General features: G+C 34.8%; 3 protein-coding genes and 1 long non-coding RNA gene across 7 annotated transcripts; 1 reads left to right on the plus strand and 3 right to left on the minus strand.

Moving 5' to 3' along the window:
* Window positions 1-285: 285 nt before the first annotated feature.
* LOC121989262 lies at window positions 286-5,774 on the minus strand. Its single transcript, XR_006114214.1, has 3 exons — window positions 5,554-5,774; window positions 3,878-3,962; window positions 286-748 (listed from the first exon to the last, which is right to left on the minus strand). It is a non-coding gene; the product is annotated as an uncharacterized LOC121989262 (long non-coding RNA).
* Window positions 2,772-4,985, plus strand: LOC121989260 (WRKY transcription factor 18-like). Its single transcript, XM_042543181.1, has 4 exons — window positions 2,772-2,905; window positions 3,423-3,764; window positions 3,860-3,976; window positions 4,274-4,985. Exons 1-4 carry the CDS (start codon window positions 2,831-2,833, stop codon window positions 4,613-4,615), a joined length of 876 nt encoding a protein of 291 aa, XP_042399115.1. The 5' UTR covers window positions 2,772-2,830; the 3' UTR covers window positions 4,616-4,985.
* A 1,749-nt stretch (window positions 5,775-7,523) lies between the features above and the next one.
* On the minus strand, window positions 7,524-15,590 carry LOC121989263 (diphthine--ammonia ligase-like). Its single transcript, XM_042543182.1, has 12 exons — window positions 15,460-15,590; window positions 15,308-15,379; window positions 13,800-13,879; window positions 12,313-12,538; window positions 12,160-12,192; window positions 11,503-11,585; window positions 10,603-10,675; window positions 10,077-10,407; window positions 9,679-10,010; window positions 8,370-8,692; window positions 7,974-8,301; window positions 7,524-7,879 (listed from the first exon to the last, which is right to left on the minus strand). The coding sequence occupies exons 1-12, from the start codon at window positions 15,535-15,537 to the stop codon at window positions 7,667-7,669; spliced, it is 2,172 nt and encodes a 723-aa protein (XP_042399116.1). The 5' UTR covers window positions 15,538-15,590; the 3' UTR covers window positions 7,524-7,666.
* Window positions 15,591-16,804: 1,214 nt separating this feature from the next.
* On the minus strand, window positions 16,805-24,214 carry LOC121989264 (VIN3-like protein 1). 4 transcript variants are annotated; one of them, XR_006114215.1, is made up of 5 exons: window positions 24,028-24,214; window positions 20,449-21,047; window positions 18,953-19,269; window positions 17,563-18,860; window positions 16,805-17,461 (listed from the first exon to the last, which is right to left on the minus strand). XR_006114215.1 is itself a non-coding variant. In XM_042543184.1 (5 exons), exons 3-5 carry the CDS (start codon window positions 20,859-20,861, stop codon window positions 17,755-17,757), a joined length of 1,836 nt encoding a protein of 611 aa, XP_042399118.1. In that variant the 5' UTR covers window positions 20,862-21,047; window positions 21,941-22,010; window positions 24,028-24,214; the 3' UTR covers window positions 16,805-17,754. The 4 variants fall into 4 exon arrangements, 2 of the variants coding, with proteins under 2 accessions (XP_042399118.1, XP_042399117.1); XR_006114216.1 differs by having other exon boundaries at window positions 16,805-17,132; window positions 17,204-18,860; XM_042543184.1 differs by adding an exon at window positions 21,941-22,010 and having other exon boundaries at window positions 16,805-18,860.
* Window positions 24,215-24,540: the final 326 nt, after the last annotated feature.

Genomic DNA, 24,540 nt, shown 5'->3' on the forward strand with positions numbered 1-24,540 from the left:
TTAAGTACAAGAATAAAACAATCATATATAAACTCTTAGACAAGGGTAAAAGTAAAATAAAAGATAAAACGATTTCTAGAAATTATCCTTAAGTATATATGTATACAGATGTAAGAACTAATTAGCCAATTATAACAAAATTAATTTTCTTATACAGATTATTTTAGTGACTGTCTGTTTTCGTAATTTCCAACAAAGAAAGAATAGTAATTCCTCTAAGCAAAATAAGGCAACAAATAGATTATTGAATTATTCAACAGAACAAATTCAGAGAACTTTCCTGCAGTGCTCTTGAGTCTTATAGATCCATTTCCTAATTATTATCATCATTTACATTTAAGAGTCAAGGTGGCGATCAATAAACAAGAGCCGTAGCTTGACTTCCTTTAAAAAAGTGCATGGAGACAGTCAATCTGCACTTGCTATGCAATTGCATGGGCTAGAGACAACTTGTTTTACTCGGAAATTAAGGATTATGGAAAACAAAATCTTACGTGTAACCACTTAATTCGGTGGCTGGACATGTTCAGAAGTGCCCCGGTAAAGTTGAGTCGGCTAGGGCGGGATAAAATTATTATCATTGGATAAATATTCAAATCTCGGCAAAGTTTAGAGAAAAAAAAAATGCTCCTTACATTAACCAACTATAATTTTTTTCGATTTACCTCCTCACACATCGTCGACCAAATGGAGTGTCTGAGTTGGCAGATTATCCATAGATATGTTCACAAGCACTGCAGCCGCTGATCTGAATATATATCCAAAGAAATAAAGGTTATATAGTAATATAAAGTGAAGAAAATTGAATTGTTCTTTTACTTTCCAGGGGGAATAAACTGAGAAGGAAAAAAAAAAAAAATCCAAACTAGGTCGCTCAACGAGTCAGTTTGTTCACATATCATTTGCTGACATTTTGAGAGCTAAAACGGAATCTTAAAGAAACAATGTCTAATATATTGTTATTCAAAGACCATTCCAGAAAAGGAAGGTATATCCGAGCCTAGATCTTTTGGTCCATACAAAAATAAATTAGAAGATGGATCATTTATAATTATGATTAAATCATGACCGTGATCCCGTCATAATTTGTTGTGATCCCTCCCTAGATTTACTGTCCCCAGGTTATAGTTTAGGTCGGGACAGATGGTCGGAGGCCACGCGTAGGCCGCCTCTCGCTCGGCGCCAGGCTACTTGGCCACTTGCTCATTGTCGGTGGCTTCCGGACAGCCTCTGGTCATCTGCCCCAACCCAAACTATAATCTAAAAGAGATGGTAAACCTAGAGCGGGATCGCAACCAATTGAGACTAGATAACGGCCACGATCTGGATGGAATTTCAAGTGATTCATCTACTGATTCACTTTTTTTAGGACCAGAGGATCTACTCAATACGTTCACGGATAATATTACTAATTTCGTCGACTCGAAGGGTTACCATTAACATTTTTTTATTATTTTTAGGAAGGAAAAAAATAATACTTAAACCAGAAACTAAGGTTAATTCGTTATTTACTAAGGTTAATTCGTTATTTTTTGCATGACTGAGAATACGAATATTAGCGCAGATCATACAAAAATGTAATTCACTATTCAAGGTGGCAAAAAGTGAATACGCTCGCCTCCAGTGCCCCCACCAATCCGTCTCAGGGCCAACAAGGAGGAGATAAATCACGGACGGCTACTTGCCTTTGAAATAATGAACTATTTAAGCAACTATTCAAAGTTGCTAGAGCTAATGCTTTTGGAAAACTCGTTGATTAATCACTTTTTCTTGGAATTTGAACTCTCAAATCTCCAAATATTATTACTTCGCCATCCTTCAAAGTCCATCCTCGACACTCCGAATATAAGTCATTGCCAATAGTTAAATATAATTTTATGAATATAACTAATAGATTTGCAATTTAACCAGTTGATCTACTTTAGTCTGACTAGGATTTGGCTGAGCCAATCTCCAAAACAATATGCATTTCAAACAAATTGATCCACCAACCAATCACTAAACCAATGGTGATCCAGAAGTCATCCGATTTGATTTCCAAATCGATTTTTATAACAATACATGTGAGACAGAATCTTCATTATGAAGATAAATTATCATCTTTTTGATTTCTAAGGTCAAGTCTACTTCATTAATTTTTAAGTCAATGTTTATCTTTATCTATTAGTCTATTACAAACACTGAATTGAAGAATAGCAGCGTAACCATTTGGTGGTTGTTCAGGCATTTCCATGATCAGTCTCCATTCCCATTGAAGTTTCAAACAACAAAGACTCTACTTTGTAATTTTTCAATTTAGAAACGAAAGGAATTACCATATTGCAATAAGTAGAAGGAGCTTGTTCATACACGGTATTGTAATTTTTTTCACAACTGATTTTAAAAACAAACATTACTGGAAAATAGAGTGTACATAGGATGTGTACAGAGCCTGGGGTTTAGCTTTGAAGTCAAGCAGGAATTGTTGACTTGCATTGAAGAAAGCAAAAGAGAAGAAAAAAGAGAACCTGGCAATAAATCAGGCTTAGAAAACTTGAATTGGGGGGCAGGAACTTTTCCTTCAAACAAATCATAAGACACTTTCCTTCCAATTCTCACAGAAATTAAACCTACTCCTCTTAACTTTTATCAGATTCTTCCCAACCGAGGCTTGCTCCATAAACAAGAGATACTATCAGGGAGACGACGTCATATGACATACAAAAGATGATGAAAGCATGCAAGTCTATATAAGGGTCCTCATTGTTCCCACCAGTTCATTTCAGGGTTCGTCTACCTCTAAAACACACCAAAATTATCTACTAGTTAAGTTGTGTTCGCTCTTCAATTAATGGATCACCAACGGACTAATCCATCCTTAGTTAATCTCGATCTTAGCATTGGACAGTCCAATAATCTCATTTCTGTGAGTATCTATTTGCATGTTTGTAGCTCTTCTTCTTGTTGCATAAAAACTCAGTTGGAAATCTTTACACCTTTGTAAATTGATCTATTGTTAGGACTTAGGAAAGAATCAGGAGGACAAAGGTTTCCTAACTGTGTTGCTTACTAATCTTGTTTAAGTAGCTATCTACGTGTTTACAGCTCACCTTCTTGCTCAAAAACCTACTCAATTGGGAATCTATGAACCTTTGTAAATTGATCTAATGTTGGGAAACAATCAGTAGAACAAAGGATTTATGTATACAATTGCTAACTGTAGAGTAAACTATTCATATCTCCTGAGTATAAATCTATCTACATGTTTATAGCTCTTCTTATTCTTGCTCAAAAACTTAAATTAGGAACCTATGCACCTTTGTAAATTGATAATAGGATAGGAAAGAATCAGTAGAACAATGGTTTAATGTATCCAATTGTCCACTAATCTCATTTCTGGAATTGCTAACTGACTGTTATACCATGTACATGGTTGAACCAAGGCTGGCGGTTTAGAAACTAAGTTGAATGAACTTAATGAGGAGAATAAGCAGCTAATCAAGATTATTGACGAGATCCATATGATCATTGCACTCCAAAATCAGTTGATGGACCTCACAAGCTTTCCTCCAGCTGAAAGCTCCTTCTCAATGACAGGAAAGAGGAAGATTCAAAACACTGAAATGAACAGAAACAATGATTCTCTTTTTGATAGAATTCATGAAACCAGAAATCAGACTGAGAATGATATAACCAGGCATTCATGCAAGAGATTGAGAGAAGATATCGAGCCCAATAATGCCCACACAACTTATACGAGAGTCGATGCATCCGATTCAAGCCCGGTGAGAATTTTTTTTAATGTTAGATCAATAGAAGAATCTGTTTGCTTTTTTTTTTTATAATGGAATCAGTTACCTAAGGTTTTGTTTTCTTTCAGATGGTCAGAGATGGTTACCAATGGAGGAAATATGGTCAGAAGGTCACAAAAGATAATCCATCGCCGAGAGTTTATTTTAGATGCTCTTATGCTCCTTCTTGTCCTGTTAAGAAGAAGGTAATAGTGATTATGGTAGCATAGGTGAAAATGCCAATTTGATTCCTCTTCTGAAAACTTATAAAAGAAAAAAAAAATACATACAAGAAAAGGAAAACAATTTCACTGACAATATTCAACATATGATTCACCAACAAACAGAAGATGACCAAATTAATAGCAATGAGACATACTGAAGCTTTAATTATCCACTATGATCTGAAACTAAACTTACCCTGCTAATACATAATTTGTAAGCTACCAACATTGAACCATTAAAGTGACAGAGACTTACACTTCTAAGTCATCTCCCATCAGGTACAGAGGAGTGCAGAGGATAGGACAGTGTTAGTAGCTACTTATGAAGGCGAACACAACCATTCCCGACCTTCACCAGTTGGCTTTACTGACACCATGCATGAGAATACATCACATCCCTATGTCATGTCTCTCAACTCTTCAAACTCAACAGTTACTCTTGATCTCACACACCAAGGACTAAATTCAAACAATTGTGATAAGGGAATTGAATTGATTGAACTCCAAAGAGTTTTAGCTGAGAAGATAGCCTCATCATTAACCAAGGATGAAAATTTCAATGCAGCACTTATAAGTGCAATCTCCGGGAGAATGTTTCAGGATACACGAGTTCAAAATTAAGTTCATTGGCCGTACAACTCTATCATCCAGCGACATGCTTTCAGCTGAAATTTAAATTTTGAACATGGAAAAAGTAGTGTGTTATTTGAGTTGATAATTCTCAAAGGACGAACATTCTTGCTTCTAAAGACCAGTTTAAAAGCAAATTGTTGACGATGGAATAAAGTCGAAGAATTCTGAATCACGTTAGCCATCCCATTGAATTTTGCTGAGTTATCAGCATTAACCAGACAAGCAGCGACTTCTGCGCTTTTTTATATCATAATCATTTCCAATCAAATTCAGAGGCCATTGGCAAGGTTCTGAGAGAAAATTGGATGTGTACAATAGAATCGGCTAGAGTTCAAATAATGCTGTAGTAGTTCCTCCATTTTACTTTTATGTTTGTGGATGATTGTGCGACTATTCTTCATTGTTCATATATTTTTCTGTTGTTTCTCCTACACTGTTATACTATTTGCAGTTTGTAGCTTCCCTTAGACCATATGGCTTGAAAATAACATTATGAAAACCGATCCATAGAACAGGTAATGACCAAAAATGGAGCTTGCCAGCATTGTCATAATTTTTAGTGCCTGAAAATGGTAAATTGAATGCAGCCTTTCAGTCAATCCCTAAAACCCAAATTCAGCGAATTTAAATTTAACCTAAACCAAGAATAGAACAGGAAAATAAAATTTATTTGAGAAAAACAAATAAATTATGAAACGAAACCTCATGCAGATGCTTCATCTTCACTATGTTCTGTTTGTTTGTAGCTTCTCTTAAACCTTATTATTCGAGAATAGCATTTAAAAAAAAAGGAGTGAAATAACGCTTTCTTTGGTTAAAACATAAAAAACACTTGTTTTTTCAGAAAGAAAAACACACTAGAAAATAAAGAAAGTACGAAATAAAATCAGATGCAGATGAGAGGGACAAAGATAACAAAACCTTACCGAAGGAACAGAAGAAAGAATACTCTGCATATCTATCTTGGCCGAGATCCATCGGAACAGGAACTGTCGGAGAAGAGCCGTTCGTCAGCGTCAAACAAGCAGTTCTATGACGAGGAAGCGGGGATCGGTAGGTCGTCTACTCACCACTCCTTCAGATTTTAGGAGGATCCGAACTCCGGAGACACATTTGGGTAGTGAACTGCATCGAGACGATTTTGTTGGGATTGGTTCTTGGTTCGGTTCATCGATTCTTCTGGGAAATGTAATCATTTTACACCAGCATCATTAATTAGTTTTCAAAAATCATAGATAATAAATTTCAACTACATGGAATCATTTTTTCTTGATTGAAAATAAAATGATACAAAAATGTTAGCGTTACGACGTATTTTAATAATTTCAGAACTCTATAAAAATTTTGAAAAGGAGATAAATCATAAATCTGATGAGTAAGATGAAATTTCTCCTGATTTCTTTATCTTAAAAAAAAAAAAAAAGGAGCATTTTGAAATCAATTTCTTTTTTACTCGAGGAATAAAATCTAATAATCACACTTGAATTTAAATAGAAAAATATAATGACAATTTAATTTCTCTCTAAGAGCTAATTATTAGCATATGCTTTATTTTTATTATTTGTCAATTTATGAATAAGGATGATAATGGATCAGATTTGAATAGAATTTTATATCCTTCATATTTATCTCTATCTAGTTATATTCATCTTTATACCATTGAATATTTAACTCTTATCCTCATCTTCTATCTGTCGGAGGATCGGATATTCATAAATACTCTACTCATCAATTATTATTATCTGCAATTCTTTTTTTTATTACAAAAAATTATTTTGATGAACTTATGAATATTTATTAAATTCTTAAAAAATAGGTGTTGGTGAGGATTTTTTGGTGGAAAGAAAAATGGAATACATGTTGGTGATCAAATAAAGAGACTTATTTTCTAATAAAAAACGAGACATATATATATAATTTTAATATCTTGCACAATTTATCCTGCAAATCCGTGCACATCTAATTTTTTTTTTTACTTAACTCAACTCTTAAACTATGAACTTAAAGTTAAAAGTTTATTGGTATAACTGAAAGCTTAAGAGCATTCATAGTGTTTAGAGCACTAGAAGAGTTTTTTCGTTACCATATATGTGTCATATCAAAAGTAAAAACTCCTATACATCTCTCCACTATAAAAAAAAATCTCTCAATCTCTTCTTTATAAATTTCACATTTTTCATTATATATATTTCTTATCTTTTCTTCCTATTTTACAATTTATATAATTAATTTTTTATAAAATATTTTAAAAATTATTTTAATATTATATATATATATATTTCTTATCCCATATTTGCTTGTCCTTTTTTAAAAAACAAATATTAAAAAATATTTTTATATAAAAATAAAATAAAATAAAAAAAGTTGAAGCTCGAAGCCGTTTCTTCAATTAAATCCAAAAAGCTCCCACCTACTTTGAGAGGGAGCTTTTTCAAGTTTGCCGGCTAAGGAGCTCCCATTATTAGTGTCCTAAAAAGAATTAAAAAAAAAAAAAGTCAATGCTTTCTACCCTATTTGTATCCAAATTGAGCCATATGTTCTAAATGGTACTTCGAGTGTATAAAATGTATCCATGCAACTTAAAATAATTTTGATATAAAATATTATTCATTAAAGTATTTAATCACAAAAGAGTTTCAATAGAGAGAAACAAGTAATTGGAAATCTGAATTAGTTCTAAGAAATTATCCACTTGCTCATAAGATTATTTTCTAAAAACAAAATAACAAAATTAAATTAAAAGAGGAATAGTCATCAATTAAATTTTACAATTTAAATAACTTAAAAATGCATAGGCTTGGCTTTAGCCATCAATACAACAATAGATACAGTATTTTGAAAAGAACCTGAAGTGGAATATGATCGGAAATCCTTAGAAGCTTAGGGTGCGTTTGATTTCCAATTCGACCTTGATACTTTTGTGCAAGTTCGATCATTTTCAATCGTTGAAAAAATTAAATAAAATAAATACATTTCGAGTTATCCAATAATACATTCGAAAGCAGTTGCTTAACCGACCGTCTGGCCATTTTCAGTATCTCATAGTTTTGAAGCAAATAGCTCACAACTAATAATGTCTTCCATAGATGCTGATCGTCCTGAGCTCAAAACTGGAATAAGACTGAAAGTCTGATCATGGTCCATCTTGAGGCTTTTGTTTGCCTCTGCAAATTCAGCAAAAACCTCTGAAAATACGAGATTCAAAGTTTCTGCTGTCAACGAATTACTTGTAGTGTAGTAGAACTTCAAATACTGCAAAGCAGAAATTTGATTTAGAATCCCAAACTAGTATAATCTTCAACAAAACCAGGACATAAACAAGAGGATAATTTCTAAAGAAATTTACCATCAAGTTGTCCCAGAAGAAACAGTGGTCGACAAGGATCTTATTGATCGAAAAAATACAAAATTTAATGATTATTCTCATCTGACTGAGAGGGCTAAGTTCTGATTTATCTGTGAAGCAGATCTTGGCTGCCAAATCTTTTGTGACAGAAACCAAGGCTGTACAGATCTTTCCACTAACTGAGTAAATCTGATAACAAGAACTGCAACATTCGACAAAATGAAAATCACATGTTGCAGTTTTTCCAGTTGGTTGTAGTGAACTGTTTCCAGCTTCATCATCTATATTTGTGGGAACGTGTAGAATGGGCTTTACCTCCACAACAGCTCTGTAAAACAAGAGTTAAGATGGGCAAACAAGAAGATGGAGGAATGAAATAAGACCAAGTACTAATACCCTTTGGGAAGAGCCGGAGCAAGAATGTACAAGAAAACTGGATTGTGCATCCTTTTAGAATGTTGCGAGTTATGATTCTCCAAGAAAGATTCCATTTTGTGCTGAATTAGAGTTCTCTCACTGAAAGTGAGAGAGGCAGCACAATAGACCACCAAAAAGATAGAAGACGAAGTGAGGGAGGCATTGAAGGAATTGGCCACAGCCTCACTGTTCATTAGTGCTTGCTCAGTTTCGATAGCTGGCCCGCCTGAACGAAGTCCCATCGTGGGTGGATCCAGTCCCAGTTGCCCTGCCATATAGAGAACTTCTCTATGCAGAGTTGCCTAAATTTGAGGAGTTTAATTAAAAACTCGTGTTAAGAAACAGCAAAGACATATATTGAGTGTAACAATAACTACTAGGTTATATATCAAGGAAAGAAAAAGAATTTTTATCCAAAAACAAGGAAAGAAAAGAAAAAGTGACTATGTTAATATTTCATTTACAACATAATATCCTAAACAGTTTTCAAGTTAAATAATTTTCACCACTTTTTGTTTCCTCACCCATAGTCAGCAAAAGATCACCATGGTTTTTTATGTGTATATATGCAAAAAGTTCTACTGGGAAAAGGTATCTTTAGGTGGCACTAAACCCCTTCTCAAGTAATGATTGACATCTGAAAATTCATTAGGCTCTGATAATTCTATGCAGATCTAGTCATCAATCAGGCCAAGAGTGACCCCAAAACTGAAAAACTTGCAGACTCATTTCAGGAATGAGTTTCTCTAGCTGGGAATGGCACCGGATTAAGCCTGGCCCAGAATAAAATCATCACATTCACACACGAGTACACTTTTACCTAATTTCACAAATAGTATCTTACTAAGTTTTAGAAATTTTGGAAATTATTTAATGATCTTTTATTTTACTACCGATATGTCCATTTTTGTTCTATTTTTTTATATCCTTCTATTATTAAGTTCTAGTCCGGTAAGCCAGCAAGGCAATGGAAGGTCGTGCCCAAGACCATGCTGGACTGGAGGTGGTGCTGAGTCATGTCATTCCAAGCACAGCCCATCATAGCCATGATGGCTTGATCCAGATTGACAGAATCGTCTCATGCACAGTCCATTGATACCTCTAGCACATCTACAATCTTAAAGATTATCATTAATCCGAAAAAACAAAAACAACCTTATAGAAAATCCTGCATTTCTAATGCAACATTAACTAATAATGAAATTAATACTACAGTTTACATATTTCCTACAATTACAATAGTAGACGATTCTTTGATGTTAACATTCAACTAAAATATAGTCCTTACCTGGCTGTATGGACCGATACAGCTAGGTGCCCAGCACGAGATACTCTGTACATGTAGAACTTTTTTGTCATGATCACTGGCCAGTAAAACTTCGACAAACGCTTTCCCTAAGCCAACTTGCAGCAAAGGCAATTCGATTGTACTCCGAGATGGCACTCCCAAGAAGCACTTCTTCTCTGTAATAAACTTTACGTACACATCATTAGCCAATGCAAAATTCTTCATATCTGAAATATAGAGGTGAATGTATAAAACATTCAGCCAATCAAAACCATCATCCTTGAGTCTCGACTCGATTTTGAAGAGAACAGCAGTAAGATCTTCCTGTAGGCCTACAAATGCAAAATCTTAATCACTGGAATCCAGTCATCCAAACCAGCAAGGTGAAGTGCTGATACCTTCTGAAGTGTTGGAATGATTCTGAACCCAGCAACTGATGGAAAGCATGTCCTTGTTGCTTCTAGAAATGCTTAATCTTAGATTCTTATTTGCAGGAATATCATATTGCAAAGAGGTGGATAGAGATTCAACTGTATCATCTGATTTAGATTCTCCTTGTACTTCGCATACATAACCCGCTTTGGTCAAACTAGCAATACTAGTATTGGAACTTGAAAGCTCATCTTTATGTTGGAGATGGAAAGTCAAAGGATGAAGAATGCCAACTGGTGCAATGTGATCTGGTGAATGCAGAATCACCTCAAACTTGTCAAGAAAAATCCTCGCATTCTGGAAGTTGCAAATATTGATCTTCTATTAGAAAATACATGCATAAATCAAGAAAAAAAAAGATTGAAAAAGACAAATCAGTTTTCAAAACAGCAATGTCAGGGAATGGAACCTTAGTCATCCTATTTGCATGAACATTAAAAAACTGCTTAATCAGAAAAATCTGCATTAAATAAGATGGAATTGAGAACTCACTGAGAAGAGAGGGCAATCAAGTGTTAATGTTTCGTATTCTCCTCCTTCACCACATACATTTATACCATATAACCTATCAAATGGAGAAATTCTGTATTAGAGTGCCAGTATAAGTAACCAAACTTTCATAGATATACATGTAAGGGCACATTAATCAAAATATTGCATAGGATTGATAACTTATCCGGTCATGAGTGAAAATGATAATAAAATTTTGAAACATGCTTTATGCTGCAATTTTTGGGATCTGCTATAAAATTTTGACATGATTCCACACTCATTGGCAGGGCCAGCTAATTTTTTTTTCCAAGTCAGATATTAGCAGAATAACCAACAATTTTATGTATCATTCAAAAGACAAGTTATTATGTTGTTGTCCATGCTAATGTATCGGAGTTTCCTTGGAAATTTACAATTTTAAATAATTCTAAAGCCATACGATGGTCCAAACCTTCCTCCGCCCTTAATCACTGCAGTAACTGCACTAAGTAATAAACAATGTTATCTATTCTACCGAAAAAAAGGGCAGCCCGGTGCACGAAGCTCCCGCCATGCAGGGTCCCGAGGAAGGATCCATTGTACACAGCGTTACCTTGCTTTTTTGCAAGAGGTTGTTTCCAGGATTCGAACCCGTGACCTTTTGGTCACATGGCAACAACATTACCTTACCGTTGCGCCAAGACTCCCCTTCAATAATACACCAATTTACAACACATAAGCAACTTAAGTTAAACAAGCATTTCCTCGTTCTCTTTGCCACTGAAGCTGTAAAAGGAATTTGCAATTAGAAATGAATAATGTGTTAATCTGTAGTTTATTTGCTAACATTTTCAATTTTTGTTAACGATCATCTTCATACTTAAATGAAAAGTTAATGAAATGATGTAGATGCCTACATACTCTTTCACCTGGAGTAGATGGGGTGTTAGTTTTGCAAGTTCTTTTCCCAAATGCTTTGCAGGGTCAAGCCCCATAGCTGCAACCTGCATAAATTGGATGGATGCTAAGGGTATAAACTAAAGAACAAATTATTTACAGTAACTTTGTGGTTTGTGCACAAGTAACTAATTTGTTCTTGAACAAAATAAACAGACAGACAATCCTTGTAGAAAATTTGACATCAATATTGAGTGGGTACATTTACAATCCTTCCATGATTATCTCTATTGTGCAAGGATCAGATTCTCTTGAGTGCCACAAGGACTAGTGGCCAGTGCATTAATATAATATTATTCAGAGTAGCGTATCTACCATTTGAGAAACCTTTAAAAACATTACTTGCGATGTGCCAATTCACTTTTAGCATGTTTTAGAATCCTCAGTGTGCTGTCACTGAATCAAAACCAATGTCCAAATATTGTCTTTGTTATATTAATTAGTAGTGGACACCAAGAAGATACAAGTGTAAATATCATCCATCCATGTGAGATGGAGATAAATCGATCATACAAGGTAAGATATGGGCAAAATCTTATCATTATCAGCTAAGAAACTGAACCAATCACAGCATAGTGATTAGAAATCAGCAGGATTATGGAATAGAATAAGCATCAGTACCTTGACAGTGATGGCTATAATGTCCCTTCTAATCTGAAAATCAACAGTAAAGCCAAGAAAAAAAGTAAGGGAAACATAAATTTTACTTAGAGAAGCTGATTCATTTAAATATTCTCACACGTAAATAAATAAATAAAGTAATTTGAGGATTACCATTTCCTCAAGGAGAAAAGTTTGATCTTGTTTCCATAAATAAGCCAAAGAGACAAGACCTAACCGGCAACAGACACTCTCCACCCGCAGTCTCTGGTAATCAGATGCAATTGCACCCGAAGAAACTGCTGTGATAGAGGGAATCTTCTTTTTAATTTCACTTAGTAGAATAAACAAATCTTCAACTTCATCTCCAGAAGTAGTTTTGTAATTAAGATGCTGATGCCTGCAGATGAAACAGTATCAGAAAGCAATGGCAGCAAATTGAATTCAGAATTCTTTAGTAACGAAATGCTACAGAAGATTGAGACAATAGATATATAGGAATCCTTGACAACTTATTGTATAAGCATTTGTCAACAAAGTTCATTGTCAAACTTAGTTTGTTCCAACTATTTGAGATGGGTTGTATAAATCTTATTCTTCCATAAAGCCCTATGAAAAGCACTAAAGCAGTATAATTTATATCATTCAATAAATTAAAATATTTCTTATTCAATTGACAAATCTTTTCTTTTGTCTCCATATATATAAATTCCACCCTTCTAATTATAGAATCTACTGGTAGGGGTGTAAACGAATCAAACCGCTCGCGAGCTATTCCGGTCTCGGCTGAAAAAAAAGTTCGTTCGAGTTCGTTCAATTGCCTGATTTCAAGCTCGAAAATATTATTGAGCAGAACTCGAGTTTAACAATATTTGGTTCGTGAGCTCGCGAACATGTTCATTTAGAGGCTCGTGAACGTGTTAGTTAAGAGGCTCGTGAACATGTTTATTAAGAGACTTGTTTATATATATATATATATATATATATATATATATATAATTAAATATCACATAAATAATAAATATAATAATAAATTATTAATTATTATAGCTAATTATCTTAAATGAGCTGGAACTAAGCTCGTTTAATTTTTAAACAAGTTTTTTTTTTTTTTACTGATCTCGAGCCGAACTCGAGCTATTTAATTTTATTACGAGCCGAGCTCGAGCTTAAGAACTAAAGATTGAATTGAACTCGAGCCGAGCTCAAGCTTAGGGATAACGAACTGAGCCCGAGCCTCTTACTGTTCGGCTCAGCTCAGCTCGTTTACAACCCTATCTATTGGTCATCTTTGAACATGTTTATTAAATTTCAATCTATTCTACCTCTTTTTTTTAACTCTATTGGAGCTCAACTTAATTGATAGAGGTTTTTTTCCAACAAATGTAATTATCTAATATGTTTCAAAGCTATAAGCAATTTTAAATGGATGAATAAAACCAACAAAAAAAAAACAAAGAACAAGATGCATTATCTTTTGCTTTTAAAAACTATATTAAACCTCAAGTCAAGCCAATATAAATTAGATAGAAACACACGAGTTCATAAAAGGTATATGCAATTCTTATCTTGTATACCCTTAAAGGTCTCATATAAAACTAACTCATTGAGATAGAAATGAACAAGTATGATTTAAAAAGATTATGATCAAGGTATCATACCTCATAGATCCATGTATCCTTCTACGAAACAATGGCAACCCCATACATTCTGCATAACTAACCAATATTTGATGTCCAACCTAATGGAATGGCAAACAAATCAGCAGTCTTACAAGTTATGACAAACCCACAACAAAAAGTTCATAACATATATGTCATACTAGACAATTATTCATGAATAGCAACACAATCAAAGATAAGAGAAGCAAAGAAGTGTTATAAGTATCTCCAGAGAAACATATAATTCATTCCCCATGTCTTGAGATTATAAGACTCAACATGTTCACATGAACGAACAATCTCTAACTAATTGAGCCTTATAATAGTAAGTACAAAATTCTTGATGGGATTCTAATGAGATGGGCATGGGCATCATGCAACTCAACGTATAACACAGCATGCACCGCCAAGCCTGAGAATGCAGTGCGTGCTGCACTGCTAAGGCCCACAGCCACAGAATGCAACCAACAACAATCTAAAGAAGGTATTGACCTATTTTATAGTTGTGGGTTTTAGGCTAGGATCGGTATCAAATACAAGTATTGTCTTGATTGGTGTGCCAACAACTTGAAGGTTGAGGATCATTAAGAGAATAGGCTTTTATTCTCACTGAGTGTTGTATCTTATATGGCAAAAGGCGAAATCGCTCGCCCCCAACACCCCCGCCGCACTTACGCCCCGACAGCCCTGCGGTTCGACCCCGCGACCTCATGTGGTAAGCATGCCACCACTTACCAACTCGGATGACCCGTGGGGTCCTGAGTGTTGTATCTTATGAGTTCAAAAGGAGAAGTTTTGCTTTTATTTCTCCCAGCATTGAGGAAGAAGTCAAGGGAGAAGTCCAGGGAGAATGAAAATAGCTTTTTGTAGTAAATGATAAGTTCAGGTGTTCTCAAAATTTTTTCTCTAATATTATTGACCCAATTGGTTTCCTCTTAGGCTGAACCATGATGTTTTCTCTCTCTTGTATGTTTGCTTTTTTCTGGTGATCTTGTTCTACTAGAGGAGGTTGCTATCAGTTGCATTGTTCCACTCTGAGGTGACTTTCGCATTCTAGGTAGTGCATATAATGGTGCATATCTAATGGTTGATAATTTGAGGATGTGCATCACAACATCTACTCACATGGAATTAATACTACGGTGGTTTAGGGGCTGAGTATATCCCAACCAGTTGTAGCAGAGTGACCTCAACCCCATCAGTTCTCCCTTCTTAAATAAAATATCTCAATTCCATTAGTCATTAGGCTGCAAAATCTTATCTTTCCTCATTATCTAAATATTAAAGCCCGGGTCTGATTTGCCCCCCCCCCCCCCCCCCAAAAAAAAAAAAAAAGATAAAATTTACAAATTCACCAAGTTTAGAAACACGTAGGAAGTTACGAACCTATAAAGGAAACTAGTATGTAACAGTAAACACACCAAACCAGTAACGTCGGCAAATATCACAAGCAAAGCCGGCAGAGAGAAAGAAGAAGGAAGATGAGGTACTTCAGAAAAGATACTTACAGTTTGATACATGTAGCTATCGAGCTCGTCCACGGAATCATCAAGTGGCAAAAGATTAGCAAGGGCAACGACCTGCTATCCGAACCAAATCCCTAAAATCTTGCAATCGACGAAGCAACTTGCTATCCGAAAAGGCAAAACGATCGACTGACCTCATGCCCGTAATCTACGCATCGCATCATCGCGAAGCAGCTGTCCTTGCCGCCGCTCACCAACGCCACCACCTTCATTGCTTCTCTGCTCCAAACCCCCTGGTCAAACTGGACCTCGATGTCATTGATAGGGTTTTACCAGGGATGTGTATTTATTAGGTTAAAATCAAATCCAATGGAGTTCGACCCGAACTGAATTGAATCGATTTAACTGAATCGAACCGGATGGATTTAATCGAATCCAACTAAACCAAATCGTATTTTTAATTAACCGAACCAATTAAATTTTTAATAAAAACTGAAGAAATCGAATTAATAAAATATCATTTAACTGAACTAAATTAATACAAATTAAATCAACCGATTATAATTGGAATGAGTTAAATTGACTTATGCCTAATAAAATTATCTTAAACAAATTCTAAAATAATAAAAAAAAAATTAAAATACTATCTGATTTTATTTATTTATGAATATCACTAATAATAATAATATTATTATTATTTTAAAATTTTAATTTTTAGAAATTAAAATAAATATAATTGTATATGGACTAATATAATTTTTTGTACTTAAATAGAGGTAGAGACAACCATACAATATCATCATATTTTTTTCTATTTTTAATTTGGACAAGCATGTAATATCATAATGCTTAGAATTGAATAAGGGCAATATAAAAAAAAAATATTACACTAGATTATATACTAAAATTGCTAAATAAATAAAATTTTATTTGATCATCTAAATTGAACCATACAATATCAAATTATATTTCATTCATCATAACAAAAGTTAGGTAATTATCTGTTAAATTAATTAAGTTTTATGTGAAATATTTTATGTAGCTGTCAAATTAATTTCTCAATCAATCAAGATCTCGTTGATTAATTAATAGTTTAGATTGATCCATACTTTATTTAATACAAAGACTCTGCAGAGGTCACTTCGACCATTTAGTATATGTTTTGATAGTATTTTATTATTATTATTATTATTTTGATAATCGAGATATTTAATTTTTCAAGCGGATTAATTTTAAAAATGAATATCACAGATGATATGCATAAATCTTCAAACATAGGTCTTAATATATCATGCTTATAAGTGTTATGGTTTTAAATAATTATATGCAACATTTTTGCGTGTTGAGCGCCTTGACCCAAAAAGCAGCTACAAGGAGTTGTTAGTTGTAGAGATTGTGAAGCAGGCAAAGCGCCGAGCCATGGTTGCTCTGTAATTATTCTTTTTTTATAATTTAAATATCAATCATTCAAATCAATTAATTTTAAAAATGATCCACAAAAATTTTCCACCGTTAGCGTTGAGAATTGAATTTTAGATGCGTTATTAACCATGGGAGTGCCTTACCCACTGCACCAGGTTCTATAATATCTATTTTGATCCCAAGCAAACTTGTAATGATTCAGTACAAAACATCTATCACACAACTATCTATCATAGGAATATTGATTCTTCGTAGGTTGAGGGAGACAGCCCCCGCTACACGTGCAGCGGTATTACACGGTTTAAGATTACAGACGGAGATGGCTTAAAGAATCTCAACAGCCCACGTCCTCATACTTCTCCAGTTGGCTTTTGTGGAATCGTGCTCAGACAGCTTCCCTGATCAATCATAGTCTCATAGAGTTCCTTTCTGATCTGACTGGAGTCTGAACAAAGTGCACTGTAGAGTAAGGTGAATTTTAGGATATGGTGCCAAGGGGTTCCAGAAAAAATCTACCATTCTAGGTTAGGCTGTGCTTTCCATTCTTGCGGCTTCTGATAAGGCTCCTTCGGACCCTCGAGCTCTCGTTCAGCCAACTTTCATCAACGCTTGGCAATACTGGACTGTATTTATGATATGATGAATACAGCACACTGCCAATTGGCATCCCTAACTGAATTTACTTGGATGCAAAAAGTTTGTCTCGGATCAGAATTACAAAGTATGGAACCGTTCTCTTTCTCACAATTATCCCATGCACATTATAAATTTAGCCTAAACATGAGGTAAGCATGAGCAACAGCAAAAACAAGGTTATGTATTTTCAATGAACTGCAAATTAGAACTTCAGAATTAGTGGCAAGGAGAGATGTTACCATCAGTAACATAGATGCTGGAATTGGCTGAAGAAACAATCAAGGTTATAAGCATAGTGAATCTGATGTTAAGTGAACCAAAGTTAGTGAGCACAGATGGCAACTTCAGTAACATATGGATAACACTCCGACCGGAATGATGTGGGAAGCAGAACAAAAAGGCAAGTAACACTAAACCAGTTAGCTTTTGAATCAATGCCACAGTTTGCTGCAGAAACCATTGCGCAGCCTATTGCAGGTCACAATTTCCCCAAAAGAATCCAGCAACTGTCCTGCTAAACTGCTAGGATCTTCGATAAGCGTCTGGATGAATGTAATAACCACCCTTCGTTCTTGTTCAGTCGACCTCAAGCTAAACCATGTTAAGAACTTCATGCGGAAATCCTTGTCAATGTGACCTAAACATTCTAGCCACCGAATAACCTTCACGCAATATTCATAGTTATCATCCAACTGACCTAACCTACGTTTGAATCCCCTAAAAGAACCATTGGCCAAATTGCTATTTCCCTCACAGGTTTCATTGTGCACAGTGGAAGGTTGTTTACTGCATTCAGGTTGAGAATCAACCGTTGGGACTTCATGGACCACAGCAGCTGCACAAGTCTCAGAATCACCGCTTCCATTGGATCTGGATAGCTCAATCTTTTCTGAGAAGAATGCATTTTCTTCATTGGGAAAGCAATCCATTGGAGGGACTACCTCAGCATTTAAATCAGGAACCGATGACACATTCAGGTCAAGCCGATGTGAGGATCTGGGCATTGCTTCAGCTGCCTCAGCTATAACTTCGCCACTCCCACCACAGGATTCTTCTTCCATATCATCCTCATAGAACCCATCATAGGATCCATTTTCCTGTGCCCAAGCAAATTGCAATATCTTTCCTAGATTTCGAACTTTGAATCCAGAAGATTTTGCAGCAGTTGTCTTCTCTTCGTGCTTGTCACTTGATGAACACCCTTCAACCCCGTTATTCTCTATATGTTTGTTGATTATCTCTTTGCTCTTTGTAAAGCACTTTGACTCGGAGTGGCCAAAATCCCCATCTTCCATGAATGAAATAATTTGAAAGGCATATTCTGTGCATGACTGGAGATTGGTAATTAGAATTTTTCTTTGTGCTCTTTGGAAGATGACAGGGTCGTTGGTGTAGGGTTGATCTCTGGACCGGCAATACCAAAGCTTATAACCTTGAATGTAATCAAAAATCGAAGAAGCTGTTTCTTTCAAAACAATTACGAGAGAAGATGATGTTATTTCTTCAAACTGGATCCTACAAGCAGCTGGAAGTGAGTCTGCAACAAAAGGAAGATAGTGATTCCTTGTAAAACTTTCACATATTGAATTAATTAAGGAAAAATGATTCATGAGAAACCACTACTCTCACCTTTGTGATTTTGCTCAAAATGCCCACTTGATCTCAAACTCAACCATTCATCTGCTTTCTCTATTGCAGCCAAGCAAAGCTTCTGAACATCTCCGGCAATAGACAACCTGCTGACAATGCCACGGGTCATCTTCGCAGACATGCCATCCATGGGACCAACTTCTGTTTCTAGCTTTGCCTTTGCTTCCTCCACAATCTGGTGCAACTCTTTGAAACCTGAAGAGCCATACAGAAGCCTGTAGCTTAAAAATATACGATAACAAAGGACGTCCACTCGACGAGCATCTTTTGCAACCATAAGTTGCCTCTTCCAGCATCTGTTTGAAGTTGAGGGACATAAGCATAGGTAAGTCATGTCATCCAACAGAATATAGCATCCTGCAAAAGCTAACACAGCACCTTGGGTGGCAATTTGATACGTGCATAATTGTGCATAGATAACTTGTGTCATTCTTATAAATATAACTTCAAAAAAATATATAAAATTATATAATGGAAAATTTTATTAGTTATATAAGATAAATGTTATTGAAATTATTGAAACTACCACCATTAAATTTACTTAATAAACAAACCATCATCCATTTACATATCTGGACCATATCATATCACTTGTGGATTGTATCTAGTAATCATATTTTAAGTCGAATCAGGCACAATATCCACTGCCTGCTGCTTATTATATAAGAGTGTTTGGACATTAAAAACTGCATTGCAAATGAACCATAATTGATAATATCAGTCAGATAATGCAGGATAGCAATAGGTTGCCAGTCTGTGTGAACTCCTAACATTTTTGTCATTTTTTTTCATTTTGAATTTCCATCAGTTATTCAAGGAGGTTAAAGTATATATTTTGCTGATGAAACAAACTAATTCATCAATTGGAAGGGAAGTGGGCATTCACTATTGACATGACAGCCAAGGGAAACGTTAAGTTCCTAAAACCAAGAATTTAACCTCAAACAAGAGGCAAATCAGAGGATCTTGCAAATTAGCAGATGAATTTCAATTGAAGAGTAGACAATCATTCTCATTAACTTTAAATAGTTAAATCACATGACCACCCCCAAAATGATGGTGACTGCTAACTTCCCTACAGTTGAGGACTCTAACCATTTTTTTTTTTAACTTCTAAAAAACTACTACCAAGCTGTCTTCTAGCTACTACAGGCTTGCAAATAGTAGAGAGAGGGAATGAGCCTAGAGAGAGGTTATTTCCTCCCAGAAATCCAAGATAAATCAAAGTTTTAGTTATCATGCTTAAAGTATAAACAAATGAAAAAAATAAAGAATACTTTGAGATTCAGCACATTTAGGAAAAAAGAATTAACATGAATGAATATGAAAGCCTTAATTAACTCATAACCTATATTTAACACCTTAATAAAATTCCATGTTATCTGAAGATAGTTTAGTTGGCACAAATGACATGGTATGGTATCGAAAACAGTGTAACAGAAGCACAGTAAAATCAACAAAAAGAAGGAACTCACCCAATTATTCCTGATACCTTTCCACACGAAGCACAACAGTAGCTTCCATCAAGCAGCATAGACTGTCCCAGATTGAAAACTCCCACCCTTCGGCATTGAAGGGCACATTCAATGTGGCATGACAAGCCACAACAGTCCTTATCATCAGTTTCTGCTTCGCAGACTAACCAAAGACTAGGATCTTTGTTGTCATCAAAGAGATGGCAAATGCAACATGAGCACCTTTTGCAAAATGTATCCTCGGAGGTAAGGACAGCCTTACAGGCTGAATTCTCACAAATCCATGAGTTGGCAGAACTGAAATGTTGTAATATCTCAGAAGAAGAAACAGGAATGGGCTGTTCACCTTTGCTGAGATGCCTCCTTGGAGCCTGATCAGTCATAGCAAAGTGTTCTGAAGAAAGTTTCTTCATCTACAAGCTTTTGCTTCCTTTGTTAGTTGCAATAACTTTTTGACAGTTTACATTATCAGAAACAAGACTGCATCCTCTGATTAACAAGCAGTAAATGTGCCATATCCTTATTTCAATCAAGTTTTGGAATGCCCAGCTCCAGCAGATTTATTAAGCATCAATTAAGGAAGCATCATCAAAGTGGAACTGAAGAAAAGATGGAACAAAATCTATTAATCTAAAAGTGCATTATTAAACCAAATACTGTATAAATAGTGTAGGTCAGCACTCAATCTATTCATGCACATGCAGCAAACGGATTAACTATAAAAAAGAGATTCCATAATCTGAAATTTAAAGGAATAGTAGGAAAAATATGAGCAAGGTTAAAAATCTCATTTTAAGCTAGATACCGGCATAAATCTCCAATCAGAAGACATGAAGCACCTATGACTATGATGAGCCTAACAGCAGCAACAGTGGGTAAAAGGAAAAATAAGTCAAAGGTCATGTGTCAAGTTCTAACCCTACCAACAAAGATGGAGGGAGAAATGTTGGAGGAGAAAAACTCATTCCCCCATTGGAAACAATCTCGCGCATTCAGAGGAAAAAACTCATTCTTATTGCCAAGTGCTTCAATGTATTTGCACAATTCAGGGCAAAACAAGATGCTCATCTCTACCCATAAATTAGTTTTTAAAACCATTGGTATCACTGTAACACCATAACATGATACAATCATAGTGTAAAAGTATCGAGTTTAGGTGGGTTAGCACACAAGCCAATCATATAAATATCTATAATCACCGAAATATAGTTTAAAATATGGATCATGCAGGTTTGAAATAATTAGAAATTCTATGTTAATATACTTATATTGAGCCCAATTACCAAAAAATTGAAGTCAATTATCAAGGAACTAAAACTATGGGTACAGCATGATATCAAAGTTTATATCAACCTATTTTACTTAGCCCTTTTTATATAATTTGATTCTTGTGATACAAGCCTCATCATATTGAGACGAATGTATCAAAAGCAGTCAACTATGTAAGGTATCACTGTCTGACTCAAACATAAAAATATCAAAAGTGGCCGACCTGTATCAACACACAATATTGTGCAACACAGATGGAAGTGTGCCAACCTAATTTGAGACTGACTTCATAGCTGCACACAAAAATAAGAAATAAATTAATTTATTAATTTTTTGAGTTAACATTAACAAAAATCGCTTAAAAATTATTGTTACTCAGTGCAATACTTACACATATTTACTTTTATATATTATTTAGTTGTATAGTTATCACAATATCAATCTTTAATTAACTAAAATGCATGATTAATTGACTAAGTAGTTGAAAATGGACCTGATTTATATTTATTAGTTTGCCAAATTGGTTTGGCCAAACACTTTGTGAATAATTAAATTTCCATTTTGGCATGCTTGCTATTGATAGGGATAGACAAAGATTAAGAGTATCAAACTCAAGAACAACTTGGAGCTAATGGAGCATATTGTGTTACATTTCTGATCTCCTTTTGATCATGTGTGCCTTTGATCCAATAGCACAATACTGTAAAAGTTAGCCTTCAAAGCCCCATGACTGATGTTTCATCAAACGTTAACTATTGATATAACAATAAACATCAATATGACTAATTTATCTACAGATCCATCATAAACTTCGCATTGTCTATCATAAGCTTGACTTTATGCATTCTTTATCTTTGCTTTTCTACTCTATACTTCAGTTTATCATATCATCTCCCTTATAAAGCAACCAGAAAAAGCACAAGATAGAAAGTATAGGTGTAACATTATATACTCCTTCCTCTTTATTTCTTACTCACGTCCAATAAAGAGATAAACCCCTAGATCAACATACGAATCTGTTGTATTGAGCTTGAAGCTCTACCAAAAATGACTCAAGAACTAGCAGACAACTAAATAATATATAGAAGCAAATATGATACTATGATAACTACACAACTAAATAATATATAGAAGTAAATATGTGTATGTATTGAACTAATTTTTTGAGTGATTTTTGCTAATGTTAACTTAGAAAATTAATAAATTAACTTACTTCTTATTTTTGTGTGTAGAAGTCAGTCTCAGATTAGGTTAGCACACTTCCATCTGTATTGCACACTATTGTGTGTTGATGCAGGTCACTATTAATATTCTTCTATTCTATATAGAATCAAAAATTTCCACCTTACATAGATGACTTAGTTTGATACGTTGGTCTTGATAAGATGAGGCTTGTATCACAAAAATCAAATTATATAAAAGGGGCTAAAAAAATAAGTTAATATAAACTTGGATATCATGGTATACCCTTACTTTTAGTATCTTCCTTGATAATTGGCTTCAATTTTTTTGGTAATTGGGCTCAATATAAGTATATTAACATAGAATTTATAATTATTTCAAACCTTCATGATCCATATTTTTTTCAATTATTGAACTATATTTAGGTGATTATAGATATTAATACGATTGGCTCCTGTAACCCACCTCCTAAACTTGATGCTTTTACACTATGGTTGTATGATGTTATGGTGTTACACTGATACCCATGGTTTTAAAAACTATTTTGTAGGCACAGGTGAAACATCTTGTTTTGCCCTGAATTCTGCAAATACATTGAAGCACTTGGCAACAGAGGTAAGAGGTGAGGTGACCTTCTTCCTCCGATAATCAAGTGATGCACAAGTTTCCCGTAGGGGGATAAGTTTTTTCTCCTCCAACATTTCTCCCTCCGCCTTTGTTGATAGGGTTTGAACTTGACATACGAGGCTTGGCTTATTTTTCCTTTTAAGCACCCTTGCTACTATTAGACTCACCATAATGTACAGAGCTTCAGCATAGAAACAATAACAACTTGTGGCTGTAACTACTGGACGAGAAGAAAAACCAGCTCTCACATATCACATCAGCAAATCATCCAATCTACCAAATGCGAAAACAAGAGTAAAGCTCGATTTTTAACCATCGCGCATACAAAAAAAAATCAACGTACTCGCAATTACACCATGGTCAAAAGGTAGTATATGGGCAAACGAAAGTCGATATTTCCATAAAGCAAAGTCTTTTCATAAGTAGATCAAAAACATAAGCGACGCGATATCTTTTAGAAGAACCAAAACTATGAAAGAAAAAAATGTGAACATTACTCACCTGCCTGCGACAGAGAGATCGCCGGAGCGTCGAGGACATGGAGTTAAAGAGAGGGATTGGATTAGCACATGAATCCGAGATGGAGCTCGGATTCAGCAGCGGTGAAAGTCGACCTCAGAGCGATGAAGAGGACGATGGTTCTTATTTAGGGTTTCGTCTGGACCAAGTTAATTGGGTTTCTCGGAAAGGGAAAGGCAAAGGGAAAGGGGTGCGATAATTGGGCCATGAATCAAGGCTGTGAGATCGCTACTTCGCATCAGTCAATCACGACAAACTCTTCGTGAGATTTTTAATTTTTTTATAATTCAAAATTTAACTATAATATATTTTGAAAAAATAACAGATTGTTTTTTATTTTCAAATTTATTTAAAAGAAGTCCATATTTTAATTGAGATTAAAAAAAACTTCGTCGAGCTCTCTTAAATATTTGAGCTTGGCTCGTTTATACTTTTATCGAGCCTAAACGAACTTAATAAATATAAATCATAAATTTAAATATTCAGTAAAAATTA

Source organism: Zingiber officinale, chromosome 6B (assembly GCF_018446385.1).
Source record: "Zingiber officinale cultivar Zhangliang chromosome 6B, Zo_v1.1, whole genome shotgun sequence".
Classification (NCBI taxonomy): Eukaryota; Viridiplantae; Streptophyta; class Magnoliopsida; order Zingiberales; family Zingiberaceae; genus Zingiber; species Zingiber officinale.

Coding starts and splice junctions, on each gene's coding strand:
- LOC121989264 (XM_042543183.1), bottom strand. CDS start 20,861: ATGAAGAAACTTTCTTCAGAACACTTTGCTATGACTGATCAGGCTCCA. Junction 19,270..20,448: donor AAGGTATCAGGAATAATTGG/GTGAGTTCCTTC, acceptor AACTTCAAACAG/ATGCTGGAAGAGGCAACTTA. Junction 18,861..18,952: donor TTTTGAGCAAAATCACAAAG/GTGAGAGTAGTG, acceptor CTTTTGTTGCAG/ACTCACTTCCAGCTGCTTGT.
- LOC121989260 (XM_042543181.1), top strand. CDS start 2,831: ATGGATCACCAACGGACTAATCCATCCTTAGTTAATCTCGATCTTAGC. Junction 2,906..3,422: donor AGTCCAATAATCTCATTTCT/GTGAGTATCTAT, acceptor GGTTGAACCAAG/GCTGGCGGTTTAGAAACTAA. Junction 3,765..3,859: donor ATGCATCCGATTCAAGCCCG/GTGAGAATTTTT, acceptor GTTTTCTTTCAG/ATGGTCAGAGATGGTTACCA.
- LOC121989263 (XM_042543182.1), bottom strand. CDS start 15,537: ATGAAGGTGGTGGCGTTGGTGAGCGGCGGCAAGGACAGCTGCTTCGCG. Junction 13,880..15,307: donor ATAGCTACATGTATCAAACT/GTAAGTATCTTT, acceptor CCATTCCATTAG/GTTGGACATCAAATATTGGT. Junction 11,586..12,159: donor TTATAGCCATCACTGTCAAG/GTACTGATGCTT, acceptor CAATTTATGCAG/GTTGCAGCTATGGGGCTTGA.